This window comes from Ranitomeya imitator, chromosome 2 (genome assembly GCF_032444005.1).
Source record: "Ranitomeya imitator isolate aRanImi1 chromosome 2, aRanImi1.pri, whole genome shotgun sequence".
In the NCBI taxonomy this organism is placed as follows: Eukaryota; Metazoa; Chordata; class Amphibia; order Anura; family Dendrobatidae; genus Ranitomeya; species Ranitomeya imitator.
The window spans coordinates 810,899,375-810,918,889 of NC_091283.1; the positions used below are offsets into that span (position 1 = coordinate 810,899,375).

The 19,515-nt window shown below is 40.2% G+C and overlaps 1 protein-coding gene across 1 annotated transcript in view; it reads right to left on the reverse strand.

Annotated features, from left to right (window-relative positions):
- The window catches only part of LOC138665902 (alpha-2-macroglobulin-like protein 1), a 134,014-nt gene that overhangs the window by 30,621 nt on the left and 83,878 nt on the right, over positions 1-19,515 (reverse strand). Inside the window, exons 20-28 of the mRNA XM_069753855.1 lie at positions 18,578-18,698; positions 18,145-18,266; positions 16,350-16,401; positions 13,826-13,909; positions 13,544-13,720; positions 12,268-12,340; positions 8,033-8,189; positions 4,427-4,495; positions 3,846-4,008 (exon numbers count right to left, since the gene is read on the reverse strand). Of these exons, the coding sequence (XP_069609956.1) occupies positions 3,846-4,008; positions 4,427-4,495; positions 8,033-8,189; positions 12,268-12,340; positions 13,544-13,720; positions 13,826-13,909; positions 16,350-16,401; positions 18,145-18,266; positions 18,578-18,698 (1,018 nt within the window). The remainder of the gene's footprint in view (positions 1-3,845; positions 4,009-4,426; positions 4,496-8,032; positions 8,190-12,267; positions 12,341-13,543; positions 13,721-13,825; positions 13,910-16,349; positions 16,402-18,144; positions 18,267-18,577; positions 18,699-19,515) is intronic.

Below are 19,515 nucleotides of genomic sequence, written 5' to 3' on the forward strand. Positions count from 1 at the left end.
TTTTATTGGACATGTACAAACCAAACATTTCCTATTTTGCAATTTTGGGGAAAGGGGTTGACTTTTCTTAAAAAAAATTGCAAAATAAAATGTAGACAATTAACTGCAGGTCTGTGTTTGAATAACTGGTTTACTGGTTGAAACTGACAATCATGTACAGTTAGGGCCAGAAATATTTGGACAGTGACACAAGTTTTGTTCTTTTAGCTGTTTACAAAAACATGTTCAGAAATACAATTATATATATAATATGGGCTGAAAGTGCACACTCCCAGCTGCAATATGATAGTTTCCACATCCAAATCGGAGAAAGGGTTTAGGAATCATAGCTCTGTAATGCATAGCGTCCTCTTTTTCAAGGGACCAAAAGTAATTGGACAATGGACTCTAAGGGCTGCAATTAACTCTGAAGGCGTCTCCCTCGTTAACCTGTAATCAATGAAGTAGTTAAAAGGTCAGGGGTGGATTCCAGGTGTGTGGTTTTGCATTTGGAAGCTGTTGCTGTGAGCAGACAACATGCGGTCAAAGGAACTCTCAATTGAGGTGAAGCAGAACATCCTGAGGCTGAAAAAAAAGAAAAAATCCATCAGAGAGATAGCAGACATGCTTGGAGTAGCAAAATCAACAGTTGGGTACATTCTGAGAAAAAAGGAATTGACTGGTGAGCTTGGGAACTCAAAAAGGCCTGGGCGTCCACGGATGACAACAGTGGTGGATGATCGCCGCATACTTAATTTGGTGAAGAAGAACCCGTTCACAACATCAACTGAAGTCCAGAACACTCTCAGTGAAGTAGGTGTATCTGTCTCTAAGTCAACAGTAAAGAGAAGACTCCATGACAGTAAATACAAAGGGTTCACATCTAGATGCAAACCATTCATCAATACCAAAAATAGACAGGCCAGAGTTAAATTTGCAGAAAAACACCTCAAGAAGCCAGCTCAGTTCTGGAAAAGTATTCTATGGACAGATGAGACAAAGATCAACCTGTACCAGAATGATGGGAAGAAAAAAGTTTGGAGAAGAAAGGGAACGGCACATGATCCAAGGCACACCACATCCTCTGTAAAACATGGTGGAGGCAACGTGATGGCATGGGCATGCATGGCTTTCAATGGCACTGGGTCACTTGTGTTTATTGATGACATAAGAGCAGACAAGAGTAGATGGATGAATTCTGAAGTGTACCGGGATATACTTTCAGCCCAGATTCAGCCAAATGCTGCAAAGTTGATTGGACGGCGCTTCATAGTACAGATGGACAATGACCCCAAGCATACATCCAAAGCTACCCAGGAGTTCATGAGTGCCAAAAAGTGGAAAATTCTGCAATGGCCAAGTCAATCTCCAGATCTAAACCCAATTGAGCATGCATTTCACTTGCTCAAATCCAGACTTAAGACGGAAAGACCCACAAACAAGCAAGACCTGAAGGCTGCGGCTGTAAAGGCCTGGCAAAGCATTAAGAAGGAGGAAACCCAGCGTTTGATGATGTCCATGGGTTCCAGACTTAAGGCAGTGATTGCCTCCAAAGGATTTGCAACAAAATATTGAAAATAAAAATATTTTGTTTGGGTTATGTTTATTTGTCCAATTACTTTTGACCTCCTAAAATGTGGAGTGTTTGTAAAGAAATGTGTACAATTCCTACATTTTCTATCAGATATTTTTGTTCAACCCTTCAAATTAAACGTTACAATCTGCACTTGAATTCTGTTGTAGAGGTTTCATTTCAAATCCAATGTGGTGGCATGCAGAGCCCAACTCGCGAAAATTGTGTCACTGTCCAAATATTTCTGGCCCTAACTGTATGGCACATCTATATTGGGCTTGCTGCCACATTTTGCTTTCTGTATGTGTACCCGCCTATGTGGCATTACTTGATACATCTTTTTTGTCAAGTGTTGAATAATTGGAGTTGAAAAGCTTGTCAAACGTTAATGGTAGTGTCATACAAAATGTATAGTATAAGAAAAAGAGGCAATGGCAGTTGATAATGTATTGTAATAAAAATACATACTGTTGCTAAAAATGTGGGAGCCTGAGCATCACCATTGGCATTAGCTGCCAGGGCAGTAGTGCTATTAAACAAAGATCACAATTGACCTCTTTTGTCTCCACCAAGGCAACTAGTGGGGGGAAAACAGTTTTATGGAATATATGGCACATCACTCATATCAGCCACAGCAGGATGATGTTACCTCTGACAGTAACACTATCAGTTTGAGTGAGTGTTCTGCACAAAACTAAAATTTATACTATATCCAGCAACATTCCGGGCCTCTTCTGAGTCATGAGGTGGCTCCTCAGATTGTCCAGATCACACTGCGCTCTGTATGTCACAGAAGGGACTTTTACAATCTTAGTCTATGAAGAACCAGAATGAGGCTCCAAATATTTACATTTGCATTTTAAAAGAGACTTGTGGCTTTCACATAGAGCACAGTGTGATCCGGATAGTCTGAATTGTTGTCATGTGACTCAGAAGAGGACTGGCAACAACAGAAAAGATGGTGATAGGTGAGCATGTCAACACGCTGACACTTCAATACACACACATATGCACAGGTACGAAGGGAAAAAAGTTAATGGGTGTGCTTATTTAAATTTTTATCCTCTTAAAATATTGCGGTCATTATATTATATAGCACTGTGTGCTTGTAAGGGGGTGGAGAGTCGAAGATAAGGTTCATCAAAGTTCCACGGCACTTGTGTCCAAATGTCACTGTCTACTGAGTAAGCTGGATAAGGTAGAACTGGAAGATGGAAGAAGCCATTCCTGGGAGAATAGATTTGAAGAGAGCACCAGGTCAAGTGGCAGCTTTGGCGCAGTTACCAAATATTAAAGGGTGGAGTGTCAAGGTGGGAAGGCAGTTGGCACCAATCAAAAGCAGAGGCAGAATGGTCGAGGAGTGGCCGGAGACAGAGACTAGCAGGACATCGTCTGCTGTGGTGACCAGGAGATACGTGTGAACTGAGCTGCAATTTCTAGTGCAAGACGTATGGTACAGGGTGTGGACTGGGGCAGAGCTGTGGATGGGACTGGGGCCGGTCAGTGCGAAAAGCTCACATAAGGTATTAGGACACTGGCTACTAAAAGCTTGCGGCATAGCATGAAGTACGGGTGACCCTCGTTAATGCCAGTACAATAATAGAGAATGTTTGAAAGACTTACTGTAGTGACAAGCCTAATGTTGTAGGTGCCACCAGCGAAAGTTAAAGAAGAAAATTAAAGTACTGCACATACTGAGAAACAGTTAGATAGAATAGAGAATAAGATATTGAACTGTTAAACTGTTGCTATTGACATGACTGCTAATATTGCGTGACTTGATACCCTGTACCCGAAAAACTGACTGTCTCCATAATTGATACCTTCATTTCTGTGCTAGGAAAATAAATAGCTTAGTTGGTTACTCTTGCCTCATCTCTAGCTGCGTGTTGCATCCCAATAACTTGTTCACATATTTACAATTCTTCTCTTTTCCATTAGGTCTATCACATCCCGTGATTAAAATCTGACATGCTGAATTCTTCTAAGCTCTATGTAAAAGCAGAAGGTCAGTTTTCCCTGCATGAATCATGAATCACTGCAAAGTCCCTGGCAGGGGGAGGCGGAGCAGCTAGGTCAAGAGTTGAAGAGGGGAATGATAAATGCAGGGACAAGAGACTTCCTGTTTCTACATAGAGCAGAGAAAAGAGAAACATTAGCTGGGTAGAAAGGCAAAATGAGCAATTGTACACAGTGTTATTTACTATGATGATTGTAATATATTAATAGGATAAAAACTTTGATCTTAGTGTGTCTTTAATAGTAAATTTGTACATAAATTTCTTCTTCGCACCTTTTTTTACAAAGCTCTTTTCCACTTTCTCCAGGGTCTGTTGTCTCAGCTCGCTGTCTCCTGATAAGGTGAAGGCATACGCCAGAAGTGCCTGGGTATACAGCGATTTAACACTGTCCACTGACTTCCTAAGACAGCTCAGGGCATTTTCCACAATACTTCCCTAAACATGATATAAACAATAATGCATAATTTTCATAGACATCATATTACAGATATATAGTATAAAGCACATTGCTGGCACTGCAGAGTGCCTCTGACAGAGGAGAGATGACCAATCAATTCCATCTCTTGCCATTAATTTCTACAAGTTCTCTTAAATTTCCATGCAATTTTCAGAACTCCTATAGAAATTAATAAAAACTGTGCATGAGCAGCCACTTGTCCTGTGTCAGCGGTGTGAAAATCAGCCCCATTCTGGAGATGGAAGGTCGGGTTCCTGTGGATACGCCAAATATATATATACACAGTGGAAATAACTATTTAATACTTTTTTTTAGAAATGAAAGATTTGTAACTCCTTAAAACTTCAATATTTTTCATAACTTAACAGTTTTGCAAATGAGCATAAAATTACTCACATTATAAACGCTGTGATGTTCAAGAAGAGCGATAGTGACGTACGCCGTGCATGTAATCTCGCCATCTTCCTATAGTTAAAAAAAAGTTTGGAAAACTTAGTTTTATCTTTAGGATTTGTCAGGACTACATATAAGCGGGGACTCCAGTGAGTCTAAACATTTTCTTAAATTACGCAACCTAGGGAGATAGTGAACCCATTGTAAGGCTATGTTCACTGTAGTAAAAATGCTACATTCAAAATACCCATTTTTCAGTTTTCTTTATTCACAAACTTTAAACATGGAGGATACAGACTTCAGCACGAACCATATGGGTAAGAATCTCAACACGTTTCTGGAGACTAAGCTCCCTTAATCATGACCATGACCAAGAAGGAGTCTCTGTGCTCTGAAACCTTGCAAACATATATTATTTTCTGGTTAGCCAATAAAGTTATCACTCAGAGAATACTTTTGTCATCATTGGGCAGAAAAGTATTCACATCGATTTTTCTGGTTAACATGGTACCACAGTATAATTTGTTATTGTACATCATGAAGATCTCTAGGTAGTTCTACGATCTGCTGGTTACGTCACATTACCTAAGATAATCTGCTTTTCATCGCTCCCCCTCTCGTTTGGTATGCTGCATCACAGTTTCAGGGGTATGGCTTGATTCAAGCCCATTATTCTTCCTTGCACTTGACTGACCATCATCATGTTGCATTTATCACCCATCTACTACACTGGTGTGTTGTGTCCCATGGATGGAATATGTTAGGCCGGGTTCACACTGCGTTGCAGCAGCCCGTTCAACACATACGTTAAATGGGCTGTTGTAATGCAAGTGCCGACTTTGGCACATCGCTAGCGCAGATAGAGCATCTGCTAGCTCTATCTGCGCTAGCAGTGATGGACCCGGAAACGCCGCAGCCCGCGTCTCAGGGTCCATCACTCAATGACGGCACATCCCTAGCGCACGCCCACTGTGGGCGTGCGCTAGCGATGCGTCCGACATTGCAGTCAATGGCGGCCGTAACGGACTACGTTACACCGCGTTTATGTCTCGGTGTAACATAGTCCGTCTAACGGACACCATTAACGCAGTGTGAACCCAGCCTTAGTGTGTAGTGCACATTTGTCTGACTCTACAGCACTCACTGAAATTCCTTGATTGCATGCAGAATCCAACAAAAGCAAGCTGCAAGGGGTGGAGAAAAATTGCTACATGTTGTTGGAAAGGAGAAGAGTAGAGTTTCTGGAGCACACTTTGCTGTCTAAACAGGAAAAAATTAAGCAGAAGAAGAATAAGGATTATCCAATAGTTTATGGAGGTGTGCGCCTTGCTGCGGGAGATAGAACTCAGCCAGTTGTGAAGATTTTTTAGAGACTTCATGAACAGAGTTATTCACATAAATTAGGGCAAATGTTTGAGATACTTTGTGATTTTATTTGGGAGATCAGACAAGTCTAAAACAATCTGTGTGCGAATGAGTGTGTGTTGTATGGTAGCTGTCGGACACATAGTGGATGGGAGATATGTATCACAGAGGTCGTTGTCCTCTGTGATGTAAACCCGGAGTAATGCTCTAGTACACATAGTAGAAAGAGGGGTTAATAGGTCATGACAGGGCCTGGTTTAATGTGAGTAGTGAAGAGTTGGGGTAGGGTGGCTGCTTACCATATCTACACCGTTGAGTGTGGTTCATATTGTAAAATGGGACCTGTTTGTCACACATGTTTCTGTGTGGAGGTGTACAGACCTCCAGGATTGTGTGCCTTTGCTAAAGTACTAAGAAGCTGGACTCTAACAGTCTTGATGTTAATCTACAGCATTCTGAACCTGCCCAATGCAGGCACTTAGACCCATACTGCTGGGAGAAAATTAACTTTTATCTTGCTACAAGACCCTCATTCTTATTAAATTCAGCTCATTGACAAAATGTCCTGACATTTTCCTTTAGAATTTACAAAAAAAAAATCAGAATTCATTGTACCAGCAATGATTGCAAGCCATCTCAGTCCATATACACCAAAACATGCCTGATCTTTGATACACCCACCGCCATGTTTCACTGATGGCCTGAAGTTTTCAAACTGTCGTGCATAGTACAGTATTTTCCCTTTCTGACAAACATGATGTTTCTCATTTAAAACAGAATTCTCTATATCCGTTTCATCCATCCACAAAAAATTGTTCAAAAAGGCTTTTGGTATTTGGGCAACAATGTTCTTTATGGAGAGTAGAAGCTTTATCCATGAAGTCCTGTTGTTTAAACTATCGTTGTTCAGTGTCCTCCTGATTGTGGTCAAATTAACATTTATAGTAGCTAATGAAAGAGAAGACTTTAGTTGCTTACAGGTAACCTTGGGTTCCTCTGTGACCTTACCGGCTATTATACGCCATTCTCTTGGAGTGGTCTTTCATGGTGGGGCACTCCTAGGTAAGGTGGTAATGATCTTTATTTGAATTACCTATCTTCAATTTAATTCACTTGTACACAATCTGATTTATTGTGGACTGTTGGAGGTAAAACCTTTTATAGATAGTTTTTTTTAACCTTTTCCAGCCTGATGAGCATCAATAACTCCTCTTTTGAGGTCCTCAGATATGTAATTTGTTTGTGCCATGACTTAATTCCATAAAAGATATGTTGTGAAATCAAACTTTTACTCTTGTTCGCTAAATAAAACAGAATGCCCACTCACACCTGATTGTCACCCCATTGATTGAAAAGACATGTCTAAATTTCACCTTCAAATTATCTGCTAATCCATCCAAAAGGCTCACATACGTTTGTCACTAACACAGGTGATAGTTTTCGTCAGTTAAAAATGACGAAATCTAATATTTTTCACTCATTTGTTTTATTTGGTTCCCTATTTTAAATTATAGGAATCGAGTAACAATCTGATGTAGTTTTAGGTGAACAAATGAAATGGAAAAAATATCTAATGTTCACCTTCTGATATGTTCTGTTGTGAATAAAATAAGGCTACAAGAGATTTTAAAATTATTGCATTCTTGCTTTCTTTACATTTTACACAGTCTCCCAACTTTTTTGGACTCTAAAGCACTACCATGAAGGAGGCATCTGATTGGCTGCAACTTTGTTCTGCAGCAGGACAAAGACCCCAAATATACAGTCAATGTCATTAAGAACGATCTTCTGCATAAAGAACAAAAAGTAATGGCCCACATCAAGCCATGACCTCCATATCATCAACTCTGGGATTACATGAAAATATGGAAGGATTTGTGCCAGCCTACATCCCAGATCTGGTTTGTTCTGCAAGATTTTTGGAACAATTTCCCTGGCGACTTCTTTCAAAAACTGTGTGCAAATACAAGTGTACCTAGAATAATGAATGCTGTTGTGAAAGAAGAAGGTGGTACACCAAATATTGATTTGATTTAGATTTTTTTTGTATCTCCATTCACTTTGCATTTTTGTTGATTTTTGTTCATGGATACAAAGAAACTATTAACACTTTTATTTTTTTTAAAGCTTTCTTACTTTGCAGCACTTTTTCAAAATATTGTCTAAAATGTTTGTACATTGTGGGTATGTATATGAATTGTGAACCTTTGTGTGTTAATACGTATAATTATAATCAATATTTACCTCTAGGTAATTGTTAAAGTAACTTCCTATGACTTCAAAGCAGCCATAAGGCAGTTGTTTGCTCTGCAGCCAATCCACGGAATCTTGAATGTCTTTCTCGTCAATTGGAATGAACTTCTTCGCCCCATTGTAAGTCTTGACTACAAATGCAGTGACCCTTCAAGGAGAATATTGCACATTTAAAGGAATTGTACAGGATAAGAAGATCATATCTATCCTATCTGACCAAGCAGGGTTCACGGTAAGTAGTGAGGCACATTAAGGAATTGAATTTGATCCATAAATCCAAATTAAAGCCTACCCCCATGATGCTTCCTTCAGTTAATATGGAGATAGCTTTTAATCTAGTAAGTTGTATTATTATGGAGTAATATGTTAAAGCTTTATGTCTTAAAATTGTTGAAATTGAATAGCTATCTATATATTACCCCTCTAAGCTTATGTCTTGGTGAACTGTGTCCTCTCAAAAACATTTCCCTATTCAAAATGGGACACATCACGGTGGTCTCTTCTCACCCCTGATTTTTATAATCATTCTTAAACATTTCCTTTGACATAATTGAACAAATAACATATATAAACACTAAAATAGCTACATATGAAGGTGTCATTTTTTTTTAGCATAGATTGTAAACTTCTTTCCCAATCTAATGTTTAAGTTTAGATTTTTTACCATCCTATCAAATTTTTAAATTAATCTTTGGAAATCGAAAGCTCTGAATATCTTGCCAACAATGTCCTTAATAAGCCCACTAGAAGCCTCCTTTAGTCTCAGATGGGCCTCAAAATCACAAAAATATCTGGGCATAAACCTCTCTACAAGTGTTCCAGATACATTCAAGCTTAATTTTTAAATTTGCTGAAGTCTATACAAGTGGACTACAACCCATGGTCCAATAATATCTGTATGTAATTTTGCACATGTCTCATTACTAAATTTAACATATTACCTCTTATTTTATATCTCTTGGATAACCCTTATATCAATTGGTATTGCCATTTCCACTTTAAGCCCTGGGTGCAAACTGAACAGAGCTTTACTTCTATTTTTTTTACTTCCATTCCACGGGTGTCATACAACTAGAGATGGGCGGACACCTGGATGTTCAGGTCTGGCGGGTTCAGCTGAACAGTTACAAAAAGTTCGGGTTCAGGTACCAGAACAGTACCCGGACCCGAACCTCGCTCACTTGAATGGGAGGCCCAAACATCCAGTGTTTGCCACGCTGTCATGTGCGGCAAACACTGCTTCTGATCGGCGGTAAAATCATCACCACCAGTCAGACAGCCGCAGTTCCCACGCTGTCAAAAGACAGAGTGAGCCCGAAGCTGTGATTGAAGTTATAAAGTTTATCTCTCGTCACTGCTATCGGCTGATGGGACTACTTCTCCTATCAGCCAATGCATGCTGCCGCTAATAACAGTGAGAGCAGGAGCGGCTGATGGCAGTATTCATCAGCCGGCTCCCACACTGTAAATAATTTGAAAAATAGGCATGGGTTCCCCTGTATTTTTGATAATCAGTCAGGCAAAACTCACAGTTGTGAGCTGCAACCCTCAGCTGTCAGCAAGGCTGGTTATCAAGAATAGAGGGGTACCGACTCAGATTTATAAAATTATTTAAATAAATAATTTTTAAAAATGGCATTTTTGACAACCAGCCTTGCTATAGCAGACAGCTGGGGGCTGGTATTCTCAGGCTGGTAAGGCGCCATGGATATTGCCCCCTCAGCCTAAAAATAGCAGCCCGCAGCTGCCCAGAAAAGGGGCATCAGTTAGATGTGCCAATTCTGGTGGTTTGCCCAGCTTTTCCTTGTAGCAGTGGGTTCATATTTGTGGGGTTGATGTCACCTTTGTATTGTCCGGAGACATCAAGCCCACGGTTTAGTAATTAAGAGGCGTCTATAAGACACCTCACCTATCCATTACTAATTCCATAGTTGTATTATAAATAAAAACACACCCAGAATAAACTCCTTTATTTGAAATAAAACAAAACACACTTAAATTTATTGAAAAAAATAACAAACACAGATATACTCAGCTAACGCCTAGTTCCACTGAATACCTCGTCTTCTGTAATAAAACAAAAATAAAAAACAACAATTTCCCTTAGCTGTCCTTTGTTCTGTCCCACGCTATAATCCATGTGTGGGGGATAAACAGTTTTCAACCTGGATGGTGCCAAGATGTAACCGTCCTGGCTGAGAACCACTGGTGAATGAGCTGTTGCAAGTGCAGCATCAGTGACTAGTTGTGACATCATCGAGGATGCTGTCGGTCACTGAGACTGTGTTCCCAGCCGGGCCCCTGTACTGTGGTGACTTCCCTCCAGTGAGATCACTGCTAGCACAGTGAGAAAAAGTCTCACGGTGCAGAGGCGAGATCACCGCAGTTCACTGGGAGAATTTCACTGCAGTGAACAATACAAAAGTGACACCAACCCCACAAATATGAACCCCACTTGTTACTGCTACAGGACAATTGGAAAGAGCTGGGCAAAGTGCCAGAATTGGAACATCTCATAGATGCACCTTTTCTGAGCAGCTGCGGGCTGCTAATTTTAGGTTGGGGGGTCAATATCCATGGCCCCTTGCCAGTCTAAGAATACCAGCCCCCAACTGTCTGCTTTAGCAAGGCTGGTTATCAAAAATGTGGCGGACCCCACATCGTTTTTTAAATTATTTATTTAAATGTTCTTGACAACCATTCTTACTAAATCTGACAGCTGTGAGTTGCAGCCCCCAGCTTTGAGTTTTGCCTGGCTGGTTATCAAATATACAGGGGAACTCAAGCCATTTTTTTAAATTATTTATTTACAGCGCAGGCGCCGGATGATGAATACTGCCAGAGCTGGACGTAAACTGTCAAACATCTTCTTGACTGCTTCATCATATTCTACAAGGGCTTCATCATATTCTACAAGGGCAACTGCTGCCACTTTAGCTAGACACTTGCTCAGCACATCTACCCATGCTTGTAGAGGGAGTTGTACAGCTGTACTGTACTGTTGCTGGGAAGCGCACTCTTCTCAAAGTACAGAAATATGAAACGGCACCCAATATATGGATATTTTTTCATGGTTTGTTAACAAGTCATTACTGAGTCCCTTTGAAAATAGCTATCCTGCTTCTGATCAGTAAATAAATGGATAATTTTTGGATGGCTTGATAAAATACCATTGTGATTGCTTAGTAATTTTTCTAATAGCAAAGCTATTGCAGATGTCAAAGAGGGATATTTTTTTCACTCTCGGTTTAGAATGGATAGCTTCTTCACTTGTTTTGTTACCTAAATAAAGGGATAATTTTTTCACCTTTTTCAAATGCACCATTGTTTCTACATTTAGAAAATTGTAAAATAGGGATAATTTTTGCACGGCTTGTAAAGAATATATCTATCCAGAAAATGTATTGCTGTCTGCTTATCTGAAAATCTTGGAAAAATTTATTGTTTTTTCATTTAGCAAAGTCAGACCTCTTGATACTCCCCAATGATAATTCATCATTTTTGCTCGCCACCCTTGTGAAAAAAATATGACTTCTTCTGTTTGCACTGCCAATGTATAAACACTTGCGTTGCAAGGAAGGTATCTGTCCCCCCAAAAAAAAAATTATTGTTTGGACTTTTTTTTAATTAAAAAGTTAATTAAAATGACTAAGTGCTGTGTGTTGCTAAACAGGCTTTTGGTTACCCCAGCGGTTACCATCCATTTATATGCTGAAGTCACTTTGAGATTTTTAAGGCTGTTTTTACATTGAAGAGCTCGAAAGGGGTTTGATACACTTTTAGGAGACCTCAAAGTATTACACATCATTTTTGAGCAATTAAAGGCTTAGCAGCACTGGCAATTTGCAGTGAATCAAATTTTGGGGAAAAATTTTCTCTACCTGGAGAATTTCAATTTCAAAAGATTCGATCATCTCTACTTAATTGACTACTCTTTTTTCTATAGTTGGATGGCATGTACTGCACTTCAGAGCTAGTACGCAACTGTTTATTACATGGCTGTGTTCATCATGGCAATACGTTTGTCGTATATAACAAATGTCTGATGTGATCAAGCCAAGTTTTTGGAAACTGTGACGCTGATTTATAAATAACTTCATTATATTATCACACTGTTCTTAGTGAGGAGCTCAAAATACAAAAACTAAAGAAGTGAGACACAGAATAACTATCATTCCCAATGTTCTAATGTAAACACAGAATAAATGTTCATTTTTCATACCTACCAAATATTTCCATCACCATAAAACAATGAATAGGATCCATTATCTACCCTATGTGTGAGCTGTTTTTGGTAGCCTGTGGACAGAAAATATTTTACAGTCATACAAATAATATATTTTGTTCTACAATTCATGCCTTTCTCAATCAAAACATGAATTTCTGCCAAAAGATTTATGCCACAATGTACTTTAAAATGGACCTTTCAGCTCTCCTGTTACATCTGTTGTCATAAATACTTTTCTATTCTCTTAATAATAAAAATTCAAGTTTTGTGTTGTTTCTTTGCTATTACTCCTGAAAATGTAAGGCGACATTGACAACTCCAAAAAAAGAAGAGAATGTCTAGCTTCACTGAATCCGTAAAAAAGAGTTTTCTTTATTCACAAACTTTAAGCATAGAGGATACAGACTTCAGCACGAACCATATGGGTAAGAATCTCAACGCGTTTCTGGAGACTAAGCTCCCTTATTCATGACATTGACAACTGGGTGCCAATACTGTGTGGCAGTTTGACATGGTCATTACTGGCTGGACACTATCAAACTGTGAGACATGTTTCATTGAGAACCGTAAGGATGCTTTCACATTGTTTTATTTTGTCACATGCCAGGTGGCCCCATTGGGACTTACATCCGAACCCCGAGCAAAACAGAATTTGATTGGATGCGCCGACGTGGCTATAGACTATAATGGTGCGGACAGAGTGAACATGTGCCTTGTCGTACATCATTTTTGGGCATATACGTCTACTGGAGATGGACACCCAGACGGAGTCTAGAGTACAGGTGACGGGCACAAGGGGGCATTCTTTGCGTCTGGAGGAGAGAAGGTTTTTCCACCAACATAGAAGAAGATTCTTTACTGTTAGGGCAGTGAGAATCTGGAATTGCTTGCCTGAGGAGGTGGTGATGGCGAACTCAGTCGAGGGGTTCATGAGAGGCCTGGATGTCTTCCTGGGGCAGAACAATATTGTATCATACAATTATTAGGTTCTGTAGAAGGACGTAGATCTGGGGATTTATTATGATGGAATATAGGCTGAACTGGATGGACAAATGTCTTTTTCGGCCTTACTAACTATGTTACTATGTTACTATATCTGCCTCCAGTATGCGTATATGTCCATTTTGCAGTGGGGCCAACTATCGTGTGACAAAGCTTAATGTGAAAGCACCCTTATAATAACACTCAATTGTCCCCTTTTCATACATTTTGAGGAGAATTTACAGAAGAATAACAATCATACTATGATATCGTGCTTTAATCATGTGACTCACCTTTATTCATCACTTCTATAGCCTCAGCTTTTTTTTCAGGTGTCAATTGTTCTGTACTCTCGAGATACTCCATTGTGGAAACATATCTTGTAAACTTTGCTAAATTCTGTTCTCCACATCCATCAGGCAAGTAGACCAGTTCGTCCAAATTAGGAATAACATTGGCCAGGAGATCACCTAGCAAGATATTATATAAATAATAAAGAAGAGTATATACAGTAGCATTATATTTTCCTTAAATGTAAGATTTCCCAAGATTGCTATTGTTGAAAAAGGACTCACCCATAACTATGATGTGCGCACGTTCAGAGCCTGGGACCAGTCTCGCCGGAACATCGATGTTAATAGCAATGTCCTCACTGCCGTCTGAGTAGAAATAAAACTAAAGTTAGAATTTTATCAGGGTCTGTCCTCATACCCCTGCTGGGAGTTTTAGTAGGGTATGGTGCTTTACAATGGGCTGAAGCAGGGAGACTACAGGTCTCGTCCTCCCTAGTCTCTTCATGAACAACCTTTAATATGGGTGGTGCCAAGACTTTGCCTCCTCAGATCCTTGGGCTCTGATTTTGCCAGAGGAACCTACAACCAGCCTAGATTTTTTCTGTTGATAAGACTGCCCATGTACTACAGGGATAGCTTGACTTCACCAGAGCGGCAGACACTTCACAGTCTGGTAGTCTGTATCCACTGGATATTTTGGAATTACATACTAAATATACATAGGACAATTCTATTGAGGTTAATATCTATCATGCCTTTAACGTGGTTGTCTACTACTTGGACCACTCCTTCTCAATCACTATGTTTCTTTCATGTAAAACAATAACAGATATGCTCACCTCTGGTGCCAGCGCCATTGCTGTGGTGTAGAATCTGGCTCTCCCAAGGCTCTCGTGACATTGTTATGTCATGCTATCTCTGAGGCTAAAGAGCGGCAGCTTCACTCCCCCATCCTTTGGATGTAGCTCATATCTGGAGAAAGTCAGAGTTGTGGTTGCACTCTCATCTCCTCTAGACATCATTATGTTTCTTATTTGGAAGAAACATAGTGATTGCAAAGGGTTTGTACGAGTACTGGACACCACTTTGAAGTAGGGTGCCCATTGAACATCGGTGAACTGGAGCTGATAATTCCTAGTTCAGCAGTAGAGTTATACTGAATGCTACTATTTTATTTAGGTGTAGTGCACAAATGATGTGCTCTGTGCAAGGACAAACTTACCATTAAAATGTTTCATTTGCACAACATTGTGCGATTAACTGCTTCCCAACATCCACAGGAGCCGAGACCACCACATAGGGCAGATGCTAGCTGTGTTTTACCATTGGCAACTACCTTTACAAAAGGCAACCGGACCTAGCTCAGATGGGAGCTGATTAATCCCATAAATGCCGCTGTTAATTACTGACACTGGCATTTAGGTGGCATGATCCATTTGACGTGCCGATTCTGGCACTTATCAGTTCCCCAGAGCCATAATTTCAGGGTCTGAGTCAGTGACTATGGAATCCATAAGACGGGTAAAGGTCCTTGTGGCTGCCATCCTCATGCTCCCATGAGGTCATCATTTTGTAGTAGTGTGATACTATAGTATTGCATTATATAGATCAAGCAGTCAAACAAATGCAAAAGTAAACAAAAAAATATATAAAAAATGCACTAACGGATCACCTCTCCTATTCCCAATTTAAAAAATAAATAAAAAAATAAACATATTGCATCAGCATACTGTATCTATAAACTCTCAAGCTATTAACCTATAAAATATTTTGCTATGTACAGTTAATGTTGTATGGGGGGGAATGTCCGAATTGCCATTTTTTGGTTGTCACATCTCCACCCCAAAAATAACAAATACAGTAAAAAGCAATGAAAGCATCATATGTACTCCAAAATGATATCAATAAAAGTGTCAGCTCATTAAACAAGAACAAGACCTCACACAGCTACAACAGAAAAATATACTAAGGTCTGGTCTCAGAAAAGGACAACACAAACCCACTAATAATTCTGTTCACTAACCTAGAGAGTTCTATTGCTTAGAGAGGTTTACCACTGTCTTTCTGAACTTCCACTGACTGTGATTATGTAAATTATCTGTAACCATCAAGCTGTGAATCATAAATTATAACCACCAATCTGTGCGCTATATATTGTAACCAGCAAGCTGTAGACCATAGACTATAACCACCAAGCTGTGCGTGATAAACTTTAATCATCAAGCTGTGGGCCATAGACTGTAACCATCAAGCTGTGTTTCATAGACTGTAACCATCAAGCTGTGGGCCATAGACTGTAACCATCAAGCTGTGTTTCATAGACTGTAACCATCAAGCTGTGGGCCATAGACTGTAACCATCAAGCTGTGTTTCATAGACTGTAACCATCAAGCTGTGGGCCATAGACTGTAACCATCAAGCTGTGTTTCATAGACTGTAACCATCAAGCTGTGGGCCATAGACTGTAACTGTTGGTTGGTGATCTCTATGGGAGGGGTAAAGGGAATCAGCCACCCCCATTAAATTTGTATGTTAATAGATGTTACGTGGGCAGTATACATGTCCTGTAACATTACACCACTGTGTGACAATGCACTTTAGGGAAATATTTGCAGAGAGACATTTTTTTTAGATCACAAAATTACTAGAGGAAGGGAGGACTTAATCTCCATGTTTGTCTCATGTCCCTTATTGCAGATGAATGTGTGAATGCAGAATCTAAACCCCAACCACATCAGTGTTAACTCATTATTTGTGCAGCATCTTCATTTGTCTCTGATTCTGCTCATGCTCCTATTTTAATTACCTGCTGGGAAAAGAAGGAATGTCTTTGTCCTTTCATCTTCATATCCTTTCGGCTAAAGAGAAAAAAATAACTTCAAGTACAGTTCATATATATTTAACCTACTGTATTTTTTCATAGAAAGTTTGCAACTGTTGTATTCGCGCAAGGTGCAATCTGCTGTCACCCCTGACGTTGGCTCTACAGGTCCTGATGCTTTGGCTACTTAGAACAACTAGAGTTTGTGCATTAATCTCATATTTGATGTCTGTACCTATTCTACAATTTATTGTTTTGTTACTGTACTGTTTGGGCAACTATCTGGCAACGTCATTAAGTCATTATGTTAGTAGTATATTATATTATTTGAGCACTATATGTTACATTATGGCTTCCGCCAAGTAAGCTCCCATAGATAATCCATAGAGCCGCACATGTGCAGCTGCCATTCTATTTCTCAAGATAGCGGTGAGTTCCAGCGCTGGGAATAAAGGTTCCTGATGACACAAACCTGTTAAAGTGAACTTTTCACACTTGTTTGGAGTCTATGCCACAATTCACAGGAGTGCTTCAGGTTTATTGTTTCTTTTGGTATGGAGGGGGTTAGGAGCGCTTGGCTTAAGTTGCTGAAATTCAATTTGGCTTTTGTCTCAGCTGCTCCTTCACTCCCCATTCACTATTTAAACTAGGTTTGTCTTCCTCACATGCCAGCAATAGTTTTTTCTATCCTGTGCCTTACTTACTACTGTTGTGTTCCTGGAGAAGATGTAGAGCTTTTGGAGTGTTTGTGTTCCTTTTGATTCCTGTGGATATCCTTTGTTTGTGTGTTTCTCCTGTCTGTTTCTCCCTGTGCTGTCTTATGTTAGTAGTAAGGCTACTTTCACACTAGCGTCGGAATCTCTCCGTCGCAATGCATCGGGGAGAGATTCCGACGCTAGCGTTTAACGCATTGCACAATGGAGGCAGCGGATGCATTTCTCCGGCGCATCCGCTACCCCATTGTAAGGTGCGGGGAGGTGGGGGCGGAGTTCCGGCCGCGCATGCGTGGTGAGGAAAAAGCGGTCCGTCAGGAGCAAAAAACGTTACATGTAGCGTTTTTTGCTCCCGACGGTTCGCAGAAGCATGACGCATCCGTCGCACGACGGATGCGACGTGTGGCAATCCATCGCAATGCGTTGTCAATACAAGTCTATGGGGAAAAAACGCATCCTGCAACCACTTTTGCAGGATGCGTTTTTTCTGCAAAACGACGCATTGCAGCGGATTGCAGTTAACGCTAGTGTGAAAGTAGCCTAAGACTAGTGTTTTGCTGCGCAGCTCACTATTCAGAGCTAAGGCCCAGGGTCAGCCAGGGCTTAGGCATGGGATGGCAAGGGGGAAAGCACCCATCAAGAGTGATAGGGAGCGCAGGTGTCAGCATAAGATGAGTGTTGAGGGGTCACCATCTTCTCCTCTCCCCATCGTCAAAGCTCACCTTTACAAGCTCCCTCGCCCCCCTCTCTTTGCGTTGCACGGTGGCATCTCCCTGCCCTTGCGTTACAATTACCATCATGTCTGCAGATAAATAATTTTTCGGAAATTGACAGGTTCCCTGTAACATCGACACTACCGGAACATATGTTGAAATGTGCTCATAGCTACAAAGTCTATGAGCATTTATATTACCACACAATTGACCTTCCAGGTCCATAAATATATGGTAACTGGCAATCCAACATAGTTCTACGAGGGTTTACAATTACTAAGTGTTCAGGTCCTCTTTATATAGCCTTACAATGTTGTAAGACATTATATGTGCATTGTGGTTAATATCTCTCACCTTGATCTCAACGGTTTTCTCTACAGAGTCTGTTCTGAGATCCTGCCCTACCAAAAGAACATCTTCATTGCAATCTCCTTCCACGTCCAAGGACCCACTGTCAACATGAATCTTTAGTGTCTCTGAAAAGTGAATGTGGAGTCCAAAGTAAGGGACATATCATAGAGTATAAAGAAAATTATCTATAATTTCGGCGCTCAACTCAAGAGCCGGAATATCAAACATCCAAGATGTTGGGCTACAGGAACCTTATACTACCACAAAGGGCTCAGTGAAATGGTTCTAAAGTGCGGTAATAGGGTTCCCATAAAAAAGCATTGATACTCCACTGTCTCTCCAATATTTTTTCCGGATTTGAGAAAACAAACATCCAATAGTTTTGATTGATAAAAAAAAGTAATTTATACATAAAAATAATGAATCATTGCAGTACTTAGTTTTACAGCTGAAACATCCCAGGTGAACCTGTGCGAATGCCCTTCACAGACACAACGAGCCTGCTCCTTGTCCTGGGCTGTGATCAGATCTTCTGAGTCACTCAGCGACGCGACAATCTGTTATAACGATAAAGCAAATAAATGCACGCTTCATAAATGCAAAAAAGATAAAACATGTTCTTATTTTGCACAGTTAAAGTTTTTGGAGACCTGAGCATTAAATCATTGAGAAACTTAGCAAAATTATGAGTTGTAGTATAAAACCTACAATCACTTTTCCTCAACTGGCGACACCACAACAATGGAAAGGTTTTCTACTAGATTTTGAGGCAACTTATACAGGACTGTAATAAATAACTTTATAGCCGCACTGCAAAATGTATGGCCTGTATTAATTAGGACTAAAATTCAGTTCTATCCACTGTTTATTTCTCTCGTTTTATTGGTTTTTGTATATTTTACCTCTCCCATCTCCCACCATCCACAGTTATCAGTATGACTCCAGCTTTTTCTAAGCTGCGCTTTGCAGTGTTCATCAAAGGTAAAATTGATGTACACCCTTGACAGATCCCACAATGCCACTATAGCCAAACAGTGACATGTGTCGTATATAGATCTCACTGTCCACAGTGACGTGTTGTACATTGGTCTCATTGTACACTGTTACAAGTGTTGTACATTGGTCCAATTGTATACAGTGTTGAATCTATGGGGTACTGTCAAGAGAAAGATGAGACACCGGACCCAACAATGCAGATGAGCTGAAGGCTGCTATCAAAGCAACCTGGGCTTCCATAACACCTCAGCAGTGCCACAGGCTGATCGCCTCCATGCCACGCTGCATTGATGCAGTAATTGATGCCAATGGAGACCCGACCAAGTATTGAGTGCATTTACTGAACATACATTTCAGTAGGCCAACATTTTGGATTTT